The sequence below is a fragment of the Grammomys surdaster genome, unplaced genomic scaffold (assembly GCF_004785775.1).
Source record: "Grammomys surdaster isolate TR1022 unplaced genomic scaffold, NIH_TR_1.0 143, whole genome shotgun sequence".
Taxonomy (NCBI): Eukaryota; Metazoa; Chordata; class Mammalia; order Rodentia; family Muridae; genus Grammomys; species Grammomys surdaster.
In genome coordinates, this window is record NW_021604601.1 from 6,735,805 (window position 1) to 6,756,576 (window position 20,772).

At 45.1% G+C, this 20,772-nt stretch overlaps 1 protein-coding gene across 1 annotated transcript in view; it reads left to right on the top strand.

Annotated features, from left to right (window-relative positions):
• Tiam2 (T cell lymphoma invasion and metastasis 2) overlaps window positions 1-20,772 on the top strand; it is a 413,516-nt gene that overhangs the window by 313,964 nt on the left and 78,780 nt on the right. The window contains 3 exon segments of the mRNA XM_028764322.1: window positions 2,801-3,224; window positions 8,666-8,838; window positions 10,552-10,776. Of these exon segments, the coding sequence (XP_028620155.1) occupies window positions 2,801-3,224; window positions 8,666-8,838; window positions 10,552-10,776 (822 nt within the window).

Genomic DNA, 20,772 nt, shown 5'->3' on the forward strand with positions numbered 1-20,772 from the left:
TTACAGCGAGAATGGTCACCATACACAACCTACTTAACACAATCACCACTAAGCGTAGTGATTGGGTTGGCTGTATTTTATTGCGAGACTGTTCACAACCTACTGCCTTAGCATATTTTATATTACAAAGGAACATCAGCGGCAGTCAAGGAGCTCTGAGCAGCTCTTTAGAGCCTGCTTGGCTGCTATAACCTAAGCTTCGCACCCTTTCATGTCCCTCTCTCATTTCCCTAGCTGCTATGCAGCCTCTTTCTTACCCTTGGCCTCTCTGGTTTCTCAAGTAAGTGTGATGGGTCACTCAGCTTCTCTGCATAGTGATGTAACTCTCATCCTTTTTCCTACTTCGGTTGTTAGTGTCCTGGTCATCAAGATTCAGCAGCTGCTGCCTATGGTGGTGATTGAGTAAGAATGGGAATCACAGGCTCTGTCCACAGACAAGATCAGTTCTTCAGTTCTCACACCCATATAGCAGTTATTAGGAATTGTGTACAGACATAATTTGAAGACATTTTAGTTTTCAAAAAATTTTCTTCTTAGGCTGAGATTCTATCACTGACAATTAAGATTCTAGATGGAAAGTTTTAGTATCGACTGAGAGTCCTGGGGAATCCATGCTTATGTGTACGAATTAGTGGAAAATACCCACATGTGCTATCTGTTCATCTTTCAAGGGGAACAGTCATGCTCTGCTATGGCTAGACGTTTAAAAACCTTGTCACACATAGTGTCTCTTTCAGCAGAATCGACAACCGTGTTTATTGGTCACATGTAACTTGAGCCTGTCTCTCTGCCAGAGATTTGCTCGTTTTGAAACTCCGTTAAGGTTCTTGCAAGGAAACAGATTCTTTCAGTGTTTGGGGCCAGTGAGTGAGAGGTCCACAGTCATAGCTGCAGTAGCGTTAATGCAGCTAAGCGAGTAGCATTCCTTCGTGTCCTGGGGTTTATGACAAGTTTCACCAAAGTGACAGTTAAGAGAAGTATTCTGAGCTTTCCCGAGTGACTCATAGCAGCTGTTTGATTCACTCTTTGAAGCAGAGGTGTCAGTGTATAAATAAGAATGACCGCAGAACACAGTGTAAACACACCCCTGGAAGATGCTATCATCATTATTAAGAGCGGTTTCTGTTCTGGGTTCTGTTTTGAGCACCTGGGCCTTGGAAAACACTCTTTAGTTGCCTGGTGATGATTTTCCTATAAAAGACCAACAGTAACTGTGATCTGATTTTTTTTTTTAAATAAAATTTCCAAAGGAAAACATCTCTACAAGATGGAGTGTTCAAGATAGAGCCCTACCTCAATGCCTCCTCACCCAGTTTTTCCTCACTTTAATTTTGACGATAAGGAAATCCCAGAATCCCACCAACAGCTGAGTGCAGTTGACTGTTCTTTTTTGTTTGTTTGCTTTGTTTTGTTTTGTTTTTCGAGACAGAGTTTCTCTGTGTAGTCCTGGCTGTCCTGGAACTCACTCTGTAGACCAGGCTGGCCTCGAACTCAGAAATCCGCCTGCCTCTGCCTCCCAAGTGCTGGGATTTAAGACGTGCGCCACCACTGCCCGGTTGCTGTTGACTGTTCTTAACCTTTCTCTTGTAGCTATTTGAATCCAAGCTTGGTATCTGGGATGCTAGTGCTTTTCGCACTGATAGTGAATTTACTGCTCTTAGTTAATAAAGTAACTTACTTAGTTTTGAGGTAGGATCTTGCTCTGTAGCCCAGGCTGTCCCAGAACTCACTAGGATGAGTTAGCCTGAATTCATGCCATTCCTCCTGCCTCAGCCTCCCAAAATGCTGGGTTACAAGTGGAAGCCACCGTTGGCAGCAGTGACTGTTCCACCTGTCAGCTGCTCTCCATGGAAAGCGTTAGGGCAGATTGTCTTGTGTCTGGAACCTGGCTCTGTAACCTTGAGGGCTGCATGCTCTGTGCCCCTAGGTTTAGCAGGAAGCAGCAGTTATGAGGTAGCAGTAGAGCTTCTTCAGAGTGGCTTGTGTTTGACTTTGTATTGTAATCAATATTGAAGTCACAAATCACTTCTTAGTTGTCCCTTGGTGTCTAGACTAAGACAGGTACTCAAATAAAAGGATATGAACAAACAAGGTTGCTTTTTTTGGTAAGATGAATTCCAAAATTAAATAAAAAGATAAAAATATTTTTAAAAAAAGCCTACAGTTCATAGACAGCAGCACTAGTGAGTTGTAAATCCTTGGCGCTTGGGTTTTATTGTATGAAGTGGGCTATTAGGACAATGGGGATCATTATGTGTAGAAGTCTAAGCCTGAGCAGATGGCCAGAAGACCTCATCTGAGACAGAGGAAGGAAGGTCTGTAGGGCTCAATCTAAGAGTGTCAAGTCCCAGCTTTCTCACCCTCAAATGGCTATTTTCTAAGTCAGTGATTTCATATGATTTAAGAGAAAAATGGATGATAAGATCACAAATTCTTTCCTAGAAGAAAACCGATTCATAGCTAGCATTCTAACTATGTTATTTAAAACACACTAGTGGTTTAAATATAATATAGCTAATCGATCTGGTTTTAAACTCGGGCTGTGTTTGGACAGCCCAGCGACTTCTTATTTACTTCTTCATATTTGATCCACTGGTGTATGTGAGGTTAGGTTATACTTTTTCTAAAATTCTTTCTCTTTTGGAGATGTGATGATCCAAGTTGAGTTGTGGTTACAAAAGGCTCTTCATAACATCACTGTTGGATGTATCCCTCGTTACACTGATGCTCCACAGAGGGAAGTTGCCGTGGGTACCACAGCCCGTGATGGTGACTGGCTGGTAATTTGTGTTGTGTACAGGAACCCAGGTCCACAGAAGGCAGTGAGTACTTCGATAGCCACTCGGATGGACTGAATGCAGAAGTGCAGGTGCCCGCGCAGACATCTGCCTTACTGTGGTCAGGGGGCTTGGCTCAGACCGTGCCTCACAGAAGCGAATCCACTCACGCGATCGGCAGACAGAACATCTACGAGAATTTCATGCGAGAGCTGGAAATGAGCAGGACCAACACGGAGCAGGCGGAAACGTCCACAGAGACCGTGGAGTCCAGCAGCGAGTCCCTCAGCTCGCTGGAGCAGCTGGATCTGCTCTTTGAGAAGGAACAGGGGGTGGTCCGGAAAGCCGGGTGGCTCTTCTTCAAACCCCTTGTCACCTTGCAGAAAGAGAGGAAACTGGAGCTGGTGGCTCGGAGGAAGTGGAAACAGTACTGGGTGACCCTGAAAGGTACGTGGGTCACAGCTCACGGGGGGGGGGGCGCCCCGGCCGGGGCGGCTTGTCCTTCCTCTAGCTGTCCTCTCACCAGGGAGTGCTGGTGAGGTCAGCATTGATGAGTAAGGACTGTGTGTCTAAGCATGTGTGTACATGTACATGTGTGTGCACATGCACGCAGACTCCGGAGGACAGCCTCAGGTGTCATTCCCTAGGTACCATCTGCCTTATTTTAGTCTCTTACTGGCTGGGAAGTTTCCAATGTGGCTAAGCCAGCTGACCAGTGAGCCTCAACATCCCCCTGTCTCCACCTTCCCAGTGCTATAAAGACCATTACTATGCCTAAGTAGTTTTTGTTTGTTTTAAGGTGGATTCTGGGGATCAAATGCAAGATAAGGATCCCCCCAGCCAAATGAGGATCAAAGATTTATGCTTGCAAGGCAAGAACTTTATGAATTGATCCACTTTCCCAGCCCTGACTTGAAAGATTGAGATTGGTTGTCTCACAGTTTTATTGAAAATCTTAAAAAGTCTGTTTAATAGTCAACCATTTATATATGTTATTATGTCTAAGAAGTAATACTTTTTAAGTTAAAGAATTTTCCGTGTCTATTTCTCTGGTATTCTCTGATGTGTTGGGTATGTCTAGAATGAAACAAACCTTAAATAACTGCCCCATAAACTTCATTTAATTGTATTTCCCATTCTGCACATGCTTGGACCTTGAAGCAGTGCCCTTCCTAGACAGAACGTTATCTAGAAGACTAGACTTGTACCACCCCTTTTATTGACTCCGAAAGTCTGTTACCACTACTGAACAGCTGCTTCTTTATTCACCTGCTTGACACTGGGGGGTTGGACCTGGGGTCTTAGACACTCTAAGCATGTGCTGAGCGTGCAACACTCTCAGTGTGACCTCACTCTTTCTAATAGTCCCTCCTTCACCGTGTTCCTTTCTCAGACCAGAAATAGGAGTTTGTCTTGTTAACGTAAGAATGCCTCACACAAACATTGCTAATTAACCGTGGTGATTGCTTTGCTCACTGTGGCTGTGCAGGCTGGAAGAACTCCATCTTGTGAGGCAGCGAGATACCTCTGTTAGCATCTGATCTATGCAGGTGCCGACAGAAGGTCCAGTCTCAGCCTCTGCAAAGGCCACCTGTGAGTGTCAGAAACACTGAAGAGGTGTTCCCACCTGTTCTTCCAACAGAGAAGGGAGCAGAAACACGAATCACACATGTTCGCAGTAGGTGTGAACTGCCTGGTGTGCCTCTCTCACAGTTCCCCTTGCTTTGCTTTCCTTTGCTCTCTGGTAACTTCTGAATCCCTTCCCCAACCTTGATGGGTAGTCGTCACTTCTTAATTGCCTCTAAGGTCCTCTAGTAAGTTCCCCCAGTGGACCATGCATGATGTGTGCATAAGCCCCAGGACCCAATAGCTTCTCATTATGGGTTAGGATCCTTATAGCTCATGGTTGGCTGAGGAAATCATAGATGACCCAGATGTTAATGTTCCAGGGAAGCAGGCTCTTATGCATGAGTGAGGAGATTCAAAAAGTTGCAGTAGAGGATCAGATCCAGTAAAAAGTTTGAAAGGATAAGAAAATAAAGCCCTAGCTGCCTCTAGACGGGCTATGAAATTTTGTGGAAACATTTTGTAAGTGGAAAAGGTTTAAGGGTTTGATTTGCAGGCCATGGGGAATATGTTTCCAGGGTGACAGGGTGGAAGCAGAAGTAAACATGTCTTCAAAGGTGGTAGTCCCCTTTTTCCCCCAGGTGCCCTGTCACAGACTTCCCAGGGAAAAATAACAGGTCTGTAGTACCAGGGACGAAATCCTTCCTGTGGAGCAGGCATCCAACCCAATCCACAGCCTTGGCTACCTGCCATAGTCTTCATGTCTCCACCTCTGCCCTCTGGGAATTTGCTGTGTTAAGGTCAACTTTCTTGGCTTCGAGGCTGTAAATTATAATGTCGGAACTAATGCATTTGGGTTAATCTCATTTGAAAACAAAAAGATGTGTACACGCATACACATTTAAGTAGCATTTGGAGATTACTCTTGAAGCAATCATGTGGAAACATTGGAATTGGTTTTCCGGAGAGAGGGATTAGGACTGAACCATCTTATGACCTGCTGTCACTGATGTATACAGCACTAAGCAGACAAAGACTCGAGCTTGGAAGAGAAGAGCATTTAACGGGAACCATCTGCCTTTTCCAATGGATAGATTCTCATGCAGTTCAACCAAGGGACACCCTAGGTTGAAGAGTTGTCAAGTTTACTACAATGTTTCTCAAAATCCACGACATTCTGTGTGGTGTCAGGATAAGAACTCATCAGGATGGGTTTTGGATGCTATGAACTCTGCCCCAAGACAGGCTCGCCACAGGGAGTCGAGGGACAGTGTGAACTGAGAATATCTAAGAGCAGGTGGATTTGAAGAGAGGCCTAGATTGCTTATCTTCCACTGTGGGCTTTCTGTTCTTTCCTATCTTATTCTTGTTCTTCCACTACCGGTCAAGCATGTTTTTCTTTGTGCTCCTATGGCCAGAAGAATGTCTACTTAATCCCACTAGAAGCTGCTAGGCATGGGCTAGGGCTGATGGCTGCACCACAGGGGTGAACTGAATGAAGAAGGTTTCCTGGACATGAGTTGGCTCCTTTCTGTCAACTCCAGGGCCATCTTCAAGGTGCAGAACCCCTTTCAGTTACAAACCAGTACAACCAGGGTAAGGTTGACTCCTCTACCAGCCTATGATGCTGCATCTTGGACCAGTTTTAAATTGGAATGTCCCCAGGGCACATTTCTGGGGTTGAGATGTTTGGTGACCTCTTTGGGTCTTTGTTCAGGTTCTGGGTTCATTTTCTTTAGACAAATTGATTCAAATCATGGTTGCTGGTATACAACATCAGGTAAACTGGAAAGGAAATATGAACCCATGGGAAGAATTTGGTCTTGGGTACAGCTGGCGTGTGGTGCCCTTTATACTGAGCCTCAGATCATGGTGTTCTGCACACACAAAGGCAGATGGGCCTTTCTCAAAGGAAAAGGGCTGGCTTTGTTTTCACGGTCATCCATGTCTGGGAAGAGAGCTAGGTTTAGACCAGCGGCTCTGGCTATAAACCTCTGCTGTCTCCTCTTGCCTTTAGTATCTGATTATGTCCACCTTCCTAGTTTGGACAAAGCTTTATTTGTGTTGAGGACTCATCACTCTCAAGGCAGTGAAATGGTGTGATAGGGATACAGCGCCCGCTGGGCAGGCTGCACTGGGCAGACCTCTTTCCCCTGGCTCTCTGCTACATGTCCCCTGATTCATGTCAAGCCTTAAGAAAGCAGTGAACGTGGCGAGAGGAACACAGTGTAAGTGTGTGCACACCCATGTGAGCTCGTGTGTGAGTGGAGATAAACAAGGTAGGCCTTGCCCATGTTAGGCAACCACACACTCAACCTATGAGATCATCTCTAACACACCTGAACTTGAATGAGGACAGAACACAGTGGTGGGTCTTGCCCTCTCTGTGCTGGATAAGATGGGCTGGGGGCTCCCCACTGTTGATGGGAAGGGTTTGCATCCACAGGGACCATGTCATTGATATGTGTCAGTGCTTGGTGTGTAAAATAATGCTTAAACTATTTCACCGGAGCTAGGGGGATGGCTTAGTCAGTAAAACCTTGCTATGCAAGCACGAGGGCCTGAGTTTGATCTGTAAAACTCATAATTTATAAAAAGGATGTAGTGGATTTCTAAAAAAGGATTTATAAAAAGTAGTGTAGTGTGTAGTATAGTGTAGTGTGTAGTATAGTGTGTAGTATAGTGCAGTGTAGTGTGTAGTATAGTGCAGTGTGGTGTGTAGTATAGTGTATTGTGTAGTATAGTGTGTAGTATAGTGCAGTGTAGTGTGTAGTATAGTGCAGTGTGGTGTGTAGTATAGTGCAGTGTGGTGTGTAGTATAGTGTAGTGTGGTGTGTAGTATAGTGTAGTGTGTAGTGTAGTGAGAATTTTGCTTTCTTTAAAAATCCAGTTATGTTATATGAGCATGTTTTTGTTTTAATCCCAGGTGTGGGGTACGGGGCTGCTTCAGATTGTCCACAGCAGCTGACTATTTGCCTTGTGTGTGCTCTGGGAGGGGCATCTTGGTCAGCGGCAGATAGTTTAATTCTGAGAACTCTTGAGCAGGTATAAATGGGAGAGGCCCAAGAGGTCCGGTGGCTGCTCCCCGTTACTGCCCCCACTGCTGCATTTCTTATCACTGGTTTACTGGACTGCTGGATATCCTGACGACAAAGATTTGGACGTGCCCCAAGGGACTATGTCCCTAATCAGCAGGAATCTGTGGGCTGTAAGAGGTCTTCCCCTCTAACCCTATGTGTCTCCTACCTAGTGTTGGTGGTTTGGAAGGGATTAAGGTGGAATAAGGGTTGAAAGGTGGTAGAAATAGCAGAACCCAATACAATAGATAAAAAGATTCTCCAACACTCCAGACTAGCCAAATAAATGAAGTAAAAAACTCAGAAAGCCTGACTCAATGAGCAAGGTAGACAGCGCCTTAAGACAAGGCACGAAGTTGACCTCTGACCTTCCCATGCAAGTGCTCGTATATGAATGCATACATGCACACACAGACTTCTCTTGGGTGAAGGTCTGAAGTGGCCTTATGCTAGAAAACACACTCCTGTGCTTCTTAGAAGCAGTGGTTAGCTTAATAATGATGCTTCATTACACCATGGAAGCTGAATCCTTGGCCTATAAATCTTTATAGCTTATTAAGGAGAATAAACCATTAAAATCACAGGTACTGACATTTTTAGAGTAATGTTTAGAATCCAGTCATAGCTCATTTTCTAGCTTGTGCGACATGTGAAGTTGTTCAGTATACATTTGAAGAGTCAGCTTGATATTTTCTTATAAATGGCCAAGTTCAGTAGATATTGCCAGTTTCCTCGACTGTGAACTTATAAGCGTAGCTAACACACCTGGGATTTTTTTCTTTTAGCCTACCACATTTAATAAATGCATTTGAAATAACGCAGTTCTGTACTTGAGATTGAGGATGCTGAGGTTCAAGGGCTTAAGTTCAAATCCATGCTCCACTGTTGTCTCGGCTGGGGGCTCCATCCGCAGTTTCTTATTGGTAGATGGGAGTATGTCACTTTGACAGTCTTGTAGGAGAGCTGTGTGGAGAGAGTACCTGGGGAGCCAGGTGGAGGCTCACTGAATTGTTATCGATCGATGAAAGTAGAATGATCATATCATCTAGTTTTTGTTCTGCTCCTGAGAGTTTAACTAGGTATGTTGTACATATCAGGGTGTTGTTTGTTTGTTTGTTTGTTTGTTTAAGCACTAGCCTCTGGCAGGCATCTGGGGACATTTTGGGATTGTGTCATTTAGTCACATCTTTTCTACACTCTCTTGTCATGTGGGCAGAGACATCCTTGTGCTTTTGGCTTTTCTAGGCTGTACTCTGCTGTTTTATGAGACCTATGGAAAGAACTCCGCAGACCAGAACAGTGCCCCACGGTGTGCCCTCTTTGCAGAGGACAGCATCGTGCAGTCTGTCCCAGAGCATCCCAAGAAGGAGCACGTGTTCTGCCTGAGTAATTCCTGTGGGGATGTCTACCTATTCCAGGTACCACTCTACAAATGGAGGGGTGAGGTGTTGGTGTGTGAATGAGAAAGATGAGACCGAACAGAATTGAGCAGAAAAACACTGACACAAATTCAATGGATGCTCCAGTAAGCTCTGGGATGAGGGTGTGGGCAGGAGACTGCGGGTTCTCATACTCACCAGTGCCATGGTCATGGCCATCTCTGTAACAGGCATTTGTCTGGTGCTTGTGAAGTCTAAGGCTACTGCCTTTCATATCCATGCCAGGACTGAGAAAATATTGTGCTCTGTGCTCTGGGTACCACGTGACCTAGAGAGGGTAATGTCTGAGAGTTCCAGAACAGAGTTCTATTAAAGAAAGCCTGTGGCCAGGGAAGCTTCAGCTGCTCCCAGGAATCCCTAGTGAATGTCAAAGAATCTTTTCAGGTTCACTAGCACCTCCTGGACAAGTGTGAAAGTGGCAGCTGCCTTTGGATAGCAATTCCCAGGTTTTCTGCCATTAGGATGTCTGGCAATTCCATAGAAATGCCTAGCATAATGTTGAATCTGGCAGACTGACTTTTGCTACCGTTGCACAGCACCTGTGTCTTCTTGACACTTTGGACTTTGAATAGATCGGTTTATAAGGGCAGAAAAGTCAGTCATGGGGTAACTCACACTTGTAATCCTAACCCTTGGGAAACTGAGGCAGGAGGATGACTGTGAGTTCGAGATTATTCTAGGCTACATAATGAGTTCCAGCATAGCCTGATCTGTACAGAGAGACTCTATGTTGAAAAACCATCACTATAACCACCACCGACAAAAACCAAAAGAACATGCAGGGTTGCTTCTAGCATGAATGTGATATGGATGGTGTAATGTCATGGTGGGTGGATAGAACCTTGTTTTCTGTCACTAACTGGACTGGTTTTGTTCTTTGTCTTTCTGATGGCCACACTAAGATTTCTGCCTTACTTTTATTTCCTCAATGAAGCATCCAGGCAAGAATCATCTGAAAAAAGGTTTATTTTCTTTAGTTCATGATTCTAGGTCATAGTCCATCACTGTGGGGAAGTCTCAGTATTGGGTGTTGAGATGGCTAATCATATCATAGTCACAGTGAAGGGCTGAGAAAGAGACAAAGGCACACACAATTGTTAGTGCTCGGTTCACTTTCTCTACTCTTTTTTTTTTCTTTTTCTTTCTTTTTTTTTTTTTTTGGTTTTTCGAGACAGGGTTTCTCTGTGTAGCCCTGGCTGTCCTGGAACTCACTATGTAGACCAGGCTGGCCTCGAACTCAGAAATCCGCCTGCCTCTGCCTCCCAAGTGCTGGGATTAAAGGCGTGCGCCACCACTGCCCGGCTCACTTTCTCTACTCTTACACAGTCCATGACACAAAGCCAGGGAATGGAGCTCCCTACTTCAGCCTGGCCTTTTCATATCAATTAAAGCAGTCAAGACTGTTCCTCATAGACATGCCCACAGGCCAGACTAATCTACACAATGCTTCATGGAGAGGCATGCTGGAGATCCTAGGATGTACCAAGCTAGCAGTTAGAACTAGCCAGCACAGACTCTTTGAACCTGAGCTGGGTGTTTACATTTGGGGAACTAAACATTTTTGTTGTGTTCTTGCTTTTGTTTCTGTGAAGAGACTCCTTGGGTTTGACACATCAAAGCTTGCTCTTCCATTTTGGAGAGAACATTTTTCTGTTCAAGTAATCTTAAATAGTTCCCTTATCCTGTGCTTAGGCTACTAGCCAGACAGACCTGGAAAACTGGGTCACCGCCATACACTCGGCGTGCGCATCCCTCTTCGCAAAGAAGCATGGGAAGGAGGACACGGTACGGTTGCTGAAGAGCCAGACCAGAAGCCTGCTTCAGAAGATAGACATGGACAGCAAGATGAAGAAGATGGCGGAGCTGCAACTGTCTGTGGTGAGCGACCCCAAGAACAGGAAGGCCATCGAGAACCAGGTACCATTGATTGCGTGTCACCCAATAGCCGCCTGCAAACACTCCCGTGTGAATCATCTCCTCCCTTCTCAATTCTTCTTCCTACTACTCATATTCTCCAATCTGCACATACTGATATTTCTAAGAGATGCATCTGATTTGAGCACACGAAAATAATTATGAAATAGGAATCTTATCTCTAAGAAGTGTATAATCTAGTTAGAAAGCAAGCCTGGTAAACAGGCCAATAAAGAACCTTCTGGAATGAGCTAGATTAGGTGGTACTTGGTGTAATCTTCAGATGCTGTGAGAGGCCACAAGGTCGAGGTTGGGCTGGGAACTCGAGGAATTGGTGGCGATGAGTTCCTGGAAGAAGGTGGCCTGAAGACATTGTTGAGTTATGCAGGGCGGAAGGATCTCCAGGTGGGGGGAGGGCAGAGGTCCTTTGGTTTAGGGCAGAAGTAGCAAGAGTGGTGGCTTGGGGCTCCTGTGCACACTAGCATAGAAGTGCTAAATTGTATGCATGATAAGCATACTCGGCACTTAGCTGGGATCGGGGCTGGTGCAATGTAACAAACTCCATAAACAAAGTGCTTTATGAACACTAGAAAATTACTGTTTGTGCATCTGGAATCTGAAAGTCCTTCACCAAGTCATGGGCAGATTCCATGCCCGATGGGGCCATCTTCCCTGGGTGTAGACGGTTGTCTAGCTGACTGTCTTAATATGGTGGAAGAAGGGAAGGAATTCTCTGGGTTCTCTTTATAAGGACACTGATCTTACTCATGAGTTCGCTGCCACACGACCTACTTATCTCCCAGAAAGCACCACTCCCCAATTCTTGGGAATCTGGATTTTAACATGGAGATTTAGGGGGGGACACACAATTCAGGCCATTGTAATTTTGACACTGAGGCTGGGGTGGGTGTATTTTATCCTCTGGTTGTGAGTTATATTTTAAATGCCCCCACACATGTTAAAGGCTAGCTCTCCTTTCAGTGGTGTCCACAGGAGAGACCTTACATCACAAGAACTGTGACATCATAGACTGATTAAGTGGTAAAAGCATCAGGAGCTGGGTGCTAGTTGGAGGACGTGATAAATGAAGGCCTGCTCTGAAAGGGTTTTAGTTGGCCTGTCTGTCTGTCTGTCTGTCTGTCACTCTCCCCTCTCTCTGCTTCCCAACCACCATGAGGTAAATGACTTTGCTCTGCCTTGTGCAGCCTGGCATGTCCTGCCTTTCCATGGGCCCAGATGACACAGCCAGGTGACCACACACTGAAATCTCAGAATCTGTGAGCCACGTTATCTTTCCTCCCTTCTGTCGGTTTTCCCGGGGGTGTTTTTATCACAGTGATAGTGACCTGATGACATTCTCTGCATTGAAGCTTGCAGGTGGATGCAATGCTTTTAGGTTGGGGAGAAAGCATGGTAAAAGTAGCAATTTTGGGAAATGTTTGAGGGACAATCTGACTAGGGAAGGACAGTGGGCAGGAAATGACAAAGGTCTTGGGTGTTCAGGTCCAAAGGTCTGGTGGCAAGTAACATTAAAAAAAAAAAAATGTCTGGGACTTTATTTAGAAAAGTGCCAGAATGCAGTTTTCTGTAATTCGATAGAATGCTGAATGGATCTGTTCTTAGGGAAGATGATTCCCATCCTCAGATTCGTGCTAGCAAAGCCAGAGAAAAGCAGAGCAAGTAAGGGCATGGGGTTTGACCAGCAGACAGGTACTCCTACCTGGAGCACAGCTTGAGGTCTCTCTTCTCTCTGTCCTGCTTTTATCTGGGAAGACCTCACCCAGCAGACAGGATGGGGAACAGAACCATTATTCCAGCAGCACACAGGAGCAGTTTCTAGGAGAAAGTCCCAAGAGTTTGTCTCAAGCAAGGGAAAGAGATACAAAGACTTCCCAGGAAGAGGTGTAATGGCGGTCATGTCTGCACGTCTCTTGTGCTTCTTCATGCATTGCATGACGATAACTATAGTTTGTGGTCTCCATCTAAGAGTGTGATTTTTTTTTTAATGAGGTGCAAGGATTGCTTATGAGTTCTAGGATAGCCTGAGCTACAGAATAAGACCCACCTCAGACAACCAAAGGAAAAAAAAAAAAAGAAAAAATGTTTACCTTAGTAACTGTATGCATGTCCCAAGAAGAGTCCCTACATATTATTTTTTAAAAATGATTTACTTATTTATTTTATTTATATGAGTACACTGTCACTTTCTTTAGACATACCAGAAGAGGGCATCAGATCCCGTTATAGATGGTTATGAGCCACCATGTGGTTGCTGGGAATTGAACTCAGGACCTCTGGAAGAGCAATCAGTGCTCTTAACTGCTGAACAATGTCTCCAGCCCCTCTAGATATTATTTTAAGCAAGCCGAGTTAAATGTCTTGGAATATTTGATCAATAGTTAAATCTACAGTGTCACAGGGTCTATTTTAGGGTTCTTCTTAGGTTAATAATTTGCTTTATAATTTGTTTTCATTTTTATCTTGCTTTTCGTTGTTTCATGGAAGGCCTGTTGTACACACACAGCTTTTGAACACTGATTTGGTCCACAATCTGTCCTTAATCCTTCCGCTTCCCTGAGCACTCACATACACACACTGATACATATACATGGAGACACATATTCAAACACACACACACACACTCTCACATACAGACACACACTCAGATTCATACACATTCTCATACACTCACATACAGACATACATACACACAGAGACACATACTCTCCACATGTTTTGTCACATGTCAGTAGTTATCTGTGGTGTGTAGGGTATGACTCTCTCCAGGGGCTGTCGTGAGTGGGAGCTGGAGGGATAATAGCTAGCCTGGCATGGTCTTTGTTCCTTATCTTGCCTGTGGTCCCGGATGTAGAGCCACTGCATGTCTATTATGGTTTGGGAAGTCCATTGTCACTGAGTTCATACGTCTCATATGATCTGTGTCATGGAAAAGTATGGTGTTAGCTCTTTCTGCTTGCCTAGGCTGAGCTTCAGGACCAGGTGTTGCTACTCTGGAAGAGGGATCCCCAGGTTAGAGAGTTCTAGTCCTTACATGTAAAGAGGGAAAGCGAATATTTGGGAACATTGAGAGGGTTCTCTCTCTCTCTCTCTCTCTCTCTCTGTCTCTCTCTCTCTCTGGGGTGTGTGTGTGTGTGTTTTTCTGGGCCTCTTTGTGGCCAGAGAATATTAAACAAATGCTTTTTTAAATATTTAAATTTGGGCTAGCGAGATGGCTCAGTGGTTAAGAGCACTGTCTACTCCTTCCATAGAACCTGGGTTTAATTCCTAGCTCCCACATGGCAGTTCCCAACATCTGTGACTCTAGTTCCAGGGAACCTGATACCCTCATCTGGCCTCTGTGGGTACTGCACATGTGTGGTACATAGACATTAGATGTGCAGGAAAAAAATTCATATACATGAAGTAAAAAACATAAATAAAAGAGGGCAGATGTCTCTGGCTGTAAGTACATTCAACACACATAGACACACTCACATTCACAGACACACACTCTCACACACAAACACTCACATGCACACTGACACAAATGCACACTGACACATGCTTATGCACACTCACACACATATATATGCTCACACACACTCAGATACACTCACATACACACACTCACAGACTCACACACACACACACACTCACATACACTCACAGACTCACACACTCACACAAATACACACACTCAGACTCACAGACTCACACTCACACACATACATTTAGATACACTCACATACACACATACACACACTCACAGACTCACACTCACATACACACACTCAGATACACTAACACACACATTTACATATATAAACTCACATACACACACTCACATGCACACGCACACACACACACACTCCACATATCTTTTTGCAGTGTCAGTAGTTTGTGAATGAATGCTAGAAGGTGTCTGATCTCTGATGAGCAGGGGCTCCAACTATATAACTGTCTACACAAATCTGAGAGTCTTAGATGTTAGGTGTGGTCCACAGAGGAGTTCTTTTAACAAATTGAGATCAGTAGAGCCTGGCGCTGTAGGCCTGTGGCACCAGGTACTTGGAAGGCTAAGGAAGGAAGATTATAAATTCAAGCCTGCCAAGACTACATTGCATATGACTGGCCACCCTGGGCAACTTAGCTAGACCTGTCCCAAAGACATGGAGTCATGCTACTGTTGGAGCTTAAGTGTAGAGCACTGTGTTCACATACAAAGGCGTAGGAGGATTATCCTTTGAGGCCCATTGCCCACTCCTTGACAAAGTCATATTAGTCATTTTGAGTATACCTTTCTGATGCCAGCAGCTCTTTACTCTGGTTTTAGCTCACCCTTGCTCCTAGCCCCAATCTCTCCCTGCTTCCTCCATCCTCCTCCACCCCTGACCTCACAATGCTCTTTGGTATCCTGGGATGAAACCCTTCTGAGTTAAGCTTCAGAAATTCTGCTTTAATGTCATGTTACCATGTTGGAATTTTTTTTTTTTTTGAGACAGGGTTTCTCTGTGTAGCCCTGGCTGTCCTGGAACTCACTCTGTAGACCAGGCTGGCCTCGAACTCAGAAATCCGCCTGCCTCTGCCTCCCAAGTGCTGGGATTAAAGGCATTCGCCACCACTGCCCGGCTTGGAAATTTTTTTTTTAACGCCATAATATAGTCACCTTTCCCCAAAGGGTCCTGCATTGGGTCACAAGAGTTTCATTTTCTGGGCTCACTTTTCCTGACTCACCTGTTAGGATTTGTAGAGAGAGCCATTTGATCTCATTGGCTAGATCCACAGCCTAAGAAAAGTTTGTTTGTTCTGGGCATGGATTGGCGTCCAGAGGGCACCTGTTATGATCCTCCAGGTTCTCGTACCTCAGAACAAAGAATAGGTCCCAGGTGGATATGCATAGAGGTAGAATAGAGGCAGTTTATTTTTTTAAGATTTATTTATTTTTATTTATATGAGTACACTGTAGTTGTCTTCACACACCAGAAGAGTGCATTGGATCCCATTACAGATGGTTCTAAGCCACCATGTGGTTGCTGGGAATTGAACTCAGAACCTCTGAAAGAGCAGTCAGTGCTCTTAACCGCTGAGCCATTTCTCCAGCCTGAGGTAGTTTATTAAGAATGGGAACAACACTCTAGAGAATGACGGTGGGCCCCAGAGAGTGCTCAGCTGGGAGAAGTGTGCCTATATGGATTGTTCACACCGAACCCACCTCCTGCCCCAGCTGAGGATTGTACTCTTCTCAAAAGCGCTATGTCCCTCACACACATTCTCTGATGTAGGAGGTTCTAGTCTTCTGTTAACTGGCTTGATTCATGTGTTATCCTTGGAATATCTTTCTCCAGGTCTTCCTCTCCTAGGCTTGAGATAGCTTTTAAGTCTCTAACTAGGAACATATTGTGCCAATACACAGTTATCCACAGGCTTGGACCACGGAGGTTCCAGCTCATGATGTGACCTGCAAACTATCCATTGACAAGTTCCCTTTGTGACGGAGTGCTCTAGCTCACTGACTGCCATTTGGAGGTTGCAGCTGGGCTGTGAACTTTTCTGTTCATGGAACTTTGTGTCCCAGAGACTCCAGAAACTTCTGATCTAGCCACATAATACCAGATCCCACAGTGTAGATGACATCATGCAAGATAGATAAAGTCTCTGGAACAGGATCTCTTTGAAGTCAACGGGTGGAGAAAATGGTTGTCAACACCCTTTTCTAATTAGAAAGACGCAGTCACGACAACAATGGCTGTGTTTCATGCTGCTTCGGAGGTCACATGCTTTACTTAAAATAAACCATGCTACAGTCCTGTCCTCTGGCCTCTGGGCTGTTTCACAGGGTGGATGATGCAACATTCATTTGAGCGTGTCCAATACGCACCAGACCCCTCTGTGTGTCCGCATGGGGAGTGCTTTTGAAGTCTCGAGGGAGGAAGCATTGTAAATTAAGTCCAGTTAGTACTTTATTTTCCTTTCCGTTTATTATTTCAAACAAGTCAATGAGGACAAAAGTTTCACCAGCCTTGGGCAGTCCTGGCATCCTCCTAGATGGCTTTGCTACCCCCATCCCAGCCTGACTCATCCTGGGCCCTTTTCAGGCACCAGAAGTCTGCCCATTGAAGAGTGGGCTGGAAAGGGGAGTACAGGTATGCTAACAGGGCAGCTATGGTGTCTGGAGAATTCACCCCTCCCGCAGTGGGACCACATCCATCACCCCAGCCTGAGCATCCTTTTATATACTTATTTAAAGGTTTAAGATGATAAAGAAGGATGCATTTTTCTGTTTAGATATTTGGAAACCATGGTGAAGGGGCAGTGTGGATACAGCCTTTTAAGTGTGACGTGATGTGTGTATGGGGGAGGGGCATGATTCGTGGAGGAGAATAGAGGAGAGGTATGGAGGGGCTTGGAGACAAGGCTGGTTGACAGAGGCATGATACACCAATACAGGCTTTCTGTAGTGGTCAGTGAGGAGACGGTGGAAGTGTGCTGGGAAGCAGAACACTGTAGCCTAATTCAATGACCTTCTATGCAGTACCCGCTGTAGGCTAGGCATGTGTGCAGACTGGGAGACACCGTTTCCTCAGAGTATCCTTTGTCTGGAAGCGTGACAGGACTGGGCCTGTAATTTCAACATAAGAAGGTAACGCTAGAGCTATAGTTTCATGGTGCGAGGCAAGACAGTGAGAGGAGAGTTAGTGTCCTGTGTATGCTTGAGAGACTTCTGGAGGAGGGACCTCTGAATGGCTTCTTAGAAATGAGGCTTTAACTAGAAGAGGGGCAGAGGAAAGGTGCCTTGGCCGGGGTGATATACTTTCATATAACCAACAGTGTTCAGAAGTAATCAACACATCTAGGCATGAGGTTTCCTGGTTTCAAAGCCCTTCAGCATTCCCATGGCGTTGAAGATGAACTGCTGTCCACTCTGGCCTTTGTCTAGAACCCCACTTGGCTGTGTTCTCTTAGACTGCCTCCTGACTTCTATCCTTTCTGGGGATTTACAGGCAGAGAGGACTCTGTGCATCGTGCACATGCATGCTACCTCCTGGTCCCCTCTGCACATCTCATTTCTCAGGAAGGCCTGTGGGCTACTTCCTCCAAGAGTGCCCCTGACTCTCCTCACACAGGTTCTGTCTAGGATGTCGCATGGCTCTTGGTTCTGTCTTTCTCCTTGCTCAGCACGCTGCTTTCCAGTTGTCTCTTATGACTCTGCTTGCCCTGGCTGCAGAACACAGCTCCTAAAGGGCCTTGTTCCTCACATCGTTGGTTATTTTGTAGACGTGGTGAGTGATTAGACATCCATGTGATGTTTTGGTGACTTCCCTTGTTGCTGTGACAAAACACTGTGCTCGGCCCGTGGAGTGGAGCCTCGCACATTTAGGATGGGTCTTCCTGCCTCAGTCTCACTGGGGATTTGAGGGCTCCTCAAAGCTGTGTGCATGTCTTCTGGGAGATTCTAGATGCTATCGAGTTGAAAAATCAGCATTAAGAGGCCCCTCCTGTGAGTCAGGAGTCTTTCCTCCTCATTGTAGAAAACCCACCTCTTCTCTGAGGCTGCCCCTTCCCTTCCTTTCTCCCTCCCGTTTTCCTAGTTTCCTCTGGTGTAGTATTCTCAGAGTCCCTTGCAAGCCATGGTTATATTTGATTTTCTGATCCCTTCGCCCAGTAGGGATGTGGATCTATTTGCATCCATGTGAGGGATGAAGGAGCAGACCTTTAGGTAGGTGAGGTTTCTGATGGCACACAGCTGGTAAGTGGCAGAACCAGGGACAAACCCAAGTCTGCTCTTGAGTGCTCAGCTACCATTCTATGGGACTTTAGAAAGGTTCACGATGCTTTGCTTGCTAGATAAATGTGGGATGTATGGGTTAGTATGAATGAGTGATAAATCCTTGGTTCCCTGGCTCCCATAACTTGGAGTTTCCAGTTTGATTTGAAGGAAAATTTACTGGCTGTACAATGGGTGACTTTTATCTCCCAGAAGGCAAAGCAAAGCTAGCTGGCTGCAGGACCATGACTTGCTGTTTTAGCCTCTAGTCAACTTTAATAGACCATTGTCACTGGTTGGGATCTTCAGTGAATGTAGGTCTTGGTGTTTGCAAAGCACAGGGTAGTCGTTTTGAAAAGTCACTCCACAAAAAAGGAAAAAGCAAACTGTCTTTTAGGCCAAACCTAGTAATGGACAGTTGGGCCAGATGTTACGACTGAATGAGTAAATGAGATAAAATACTTTGCTAAGAGGGTTGGGTGCTACAGGAATGCTGCCGTCTTTCTTTGAATGCATCACGTGTTCTTTTGTGTCATGATTTTTATCTTCTGGCTTCATCTCCCCTGCCCCTGTCCACTTACACTCCAGAACATCTCGGAGCTCGTTCACTGAACACAGCTATGCTAGCAGTAAAGAGGAAACTCCTCATTGAGCTTGTGTCAGTGCTTAGACCTGGGAGTTTCCTGTGGGATTTCATCGTTAAACATTTCCCTGTGTGTGGGACTGTGTGATATCGCTTTAATAGATGTTGCCTAGTGACCTGAGTCTGATCTCTGGTACCCATGTGGAGGTGGAAGGAGAGAACCAGCTTCCAAAAGTTATCTCTGACCTCTACACATGCAGCATAGAACTCATGTACCCCCCCCACACACATACACACACATACAGACACATACACACACACACACATACACACACATACACATACACACACATACACACACACATATACACACATACACACACATACATACACACACATACACACACACATATATACACACATACACACACATACACACACACATACACACACATATACATACATACACACAAAAACACACACACACACATACACACACATACAGACACACACATACACACACACATATATACACACACATACACACACATACAGACACATACAGACACATACACACACACACACACACACACTATCTCTTTTGTAATAAAGGATAATGAAAGTGTCATTAAAGTACCCCATCTATTGTATCATCCAGGTCATTGCTCTGTTGTGTTGTGTGCCCCACTAAAAGAAGCACTCATCTATAAAGCAGACTTTACACACACACACACACACACACATATGCACGCACGCACATACACAAAGATAAGTTATCTTAAATCTTTGCTATCTGTCTAGGGAAGATAGTAGGTAGCTGAAGATGACCTTAAACAACTGATTTTTGCCTATGCTTTCTAAATGCTGGGGGATGGGCACACATCGTGATGCCTAACTTGTGATCCAGCCCCAGGGCTTTGGGAATGTGAGTAAGTTCTACCCACTGAGCTGCATCCCCAGAACTGAGCCACGCCCCCAGACCTGATCTGCACCCCCAGTACTGAGCTGCACTCCCAGAACTTGTGTTGCATTTGTTTCATACAGAAATTTTCATGTTGAACTTGTAAGAGGGGGATGAAGAGAACTTAGAAGAAGTCTGGAGAACACCCCAAATTTGTAATTTTTGGAAAAGACCAGATGGAGGATGGTGCTCAAAGCTGGAAATCTTTCTAATGCTTGTTTATTCAGAGTGGATGACTGATGTAGGGGATTTTTGTCTGGTTCTCTGTGGATGCTAAATAACACAGCCAATAGGAGATGCCATTGGTGTTGAGGAAGTCTGTAGTCCTTCATAGAGCCCACTGTCCAGTGGTCACAGTAGGCTATATGGAGGTGGCCACCAGGGCCTGAGGAATGTCAGCTTCCCGCCCTGCTCTGAGCCGTATGTTATCCACCCCCCGTGCCTCGTTCTGCTTGTTGATCTGCATGCAAGTGGAGGTCACATTTTATATAAAACTATAGTTGTGATGTCTTGGGAAGACAGGAGAGAAGTCCCTAGACAAATACCATTTGATGGCATTTCTTTGCCAGCTCAAGACTGTCTTGAGGAAATACATGGCAACTTCTGTTGTATAAATATCTGCTGCTGCTTTAATTGTTTTCAGATGTACAGGTGATTGTCATTCCCCCAGACACTGAATAGCAGCAAGTG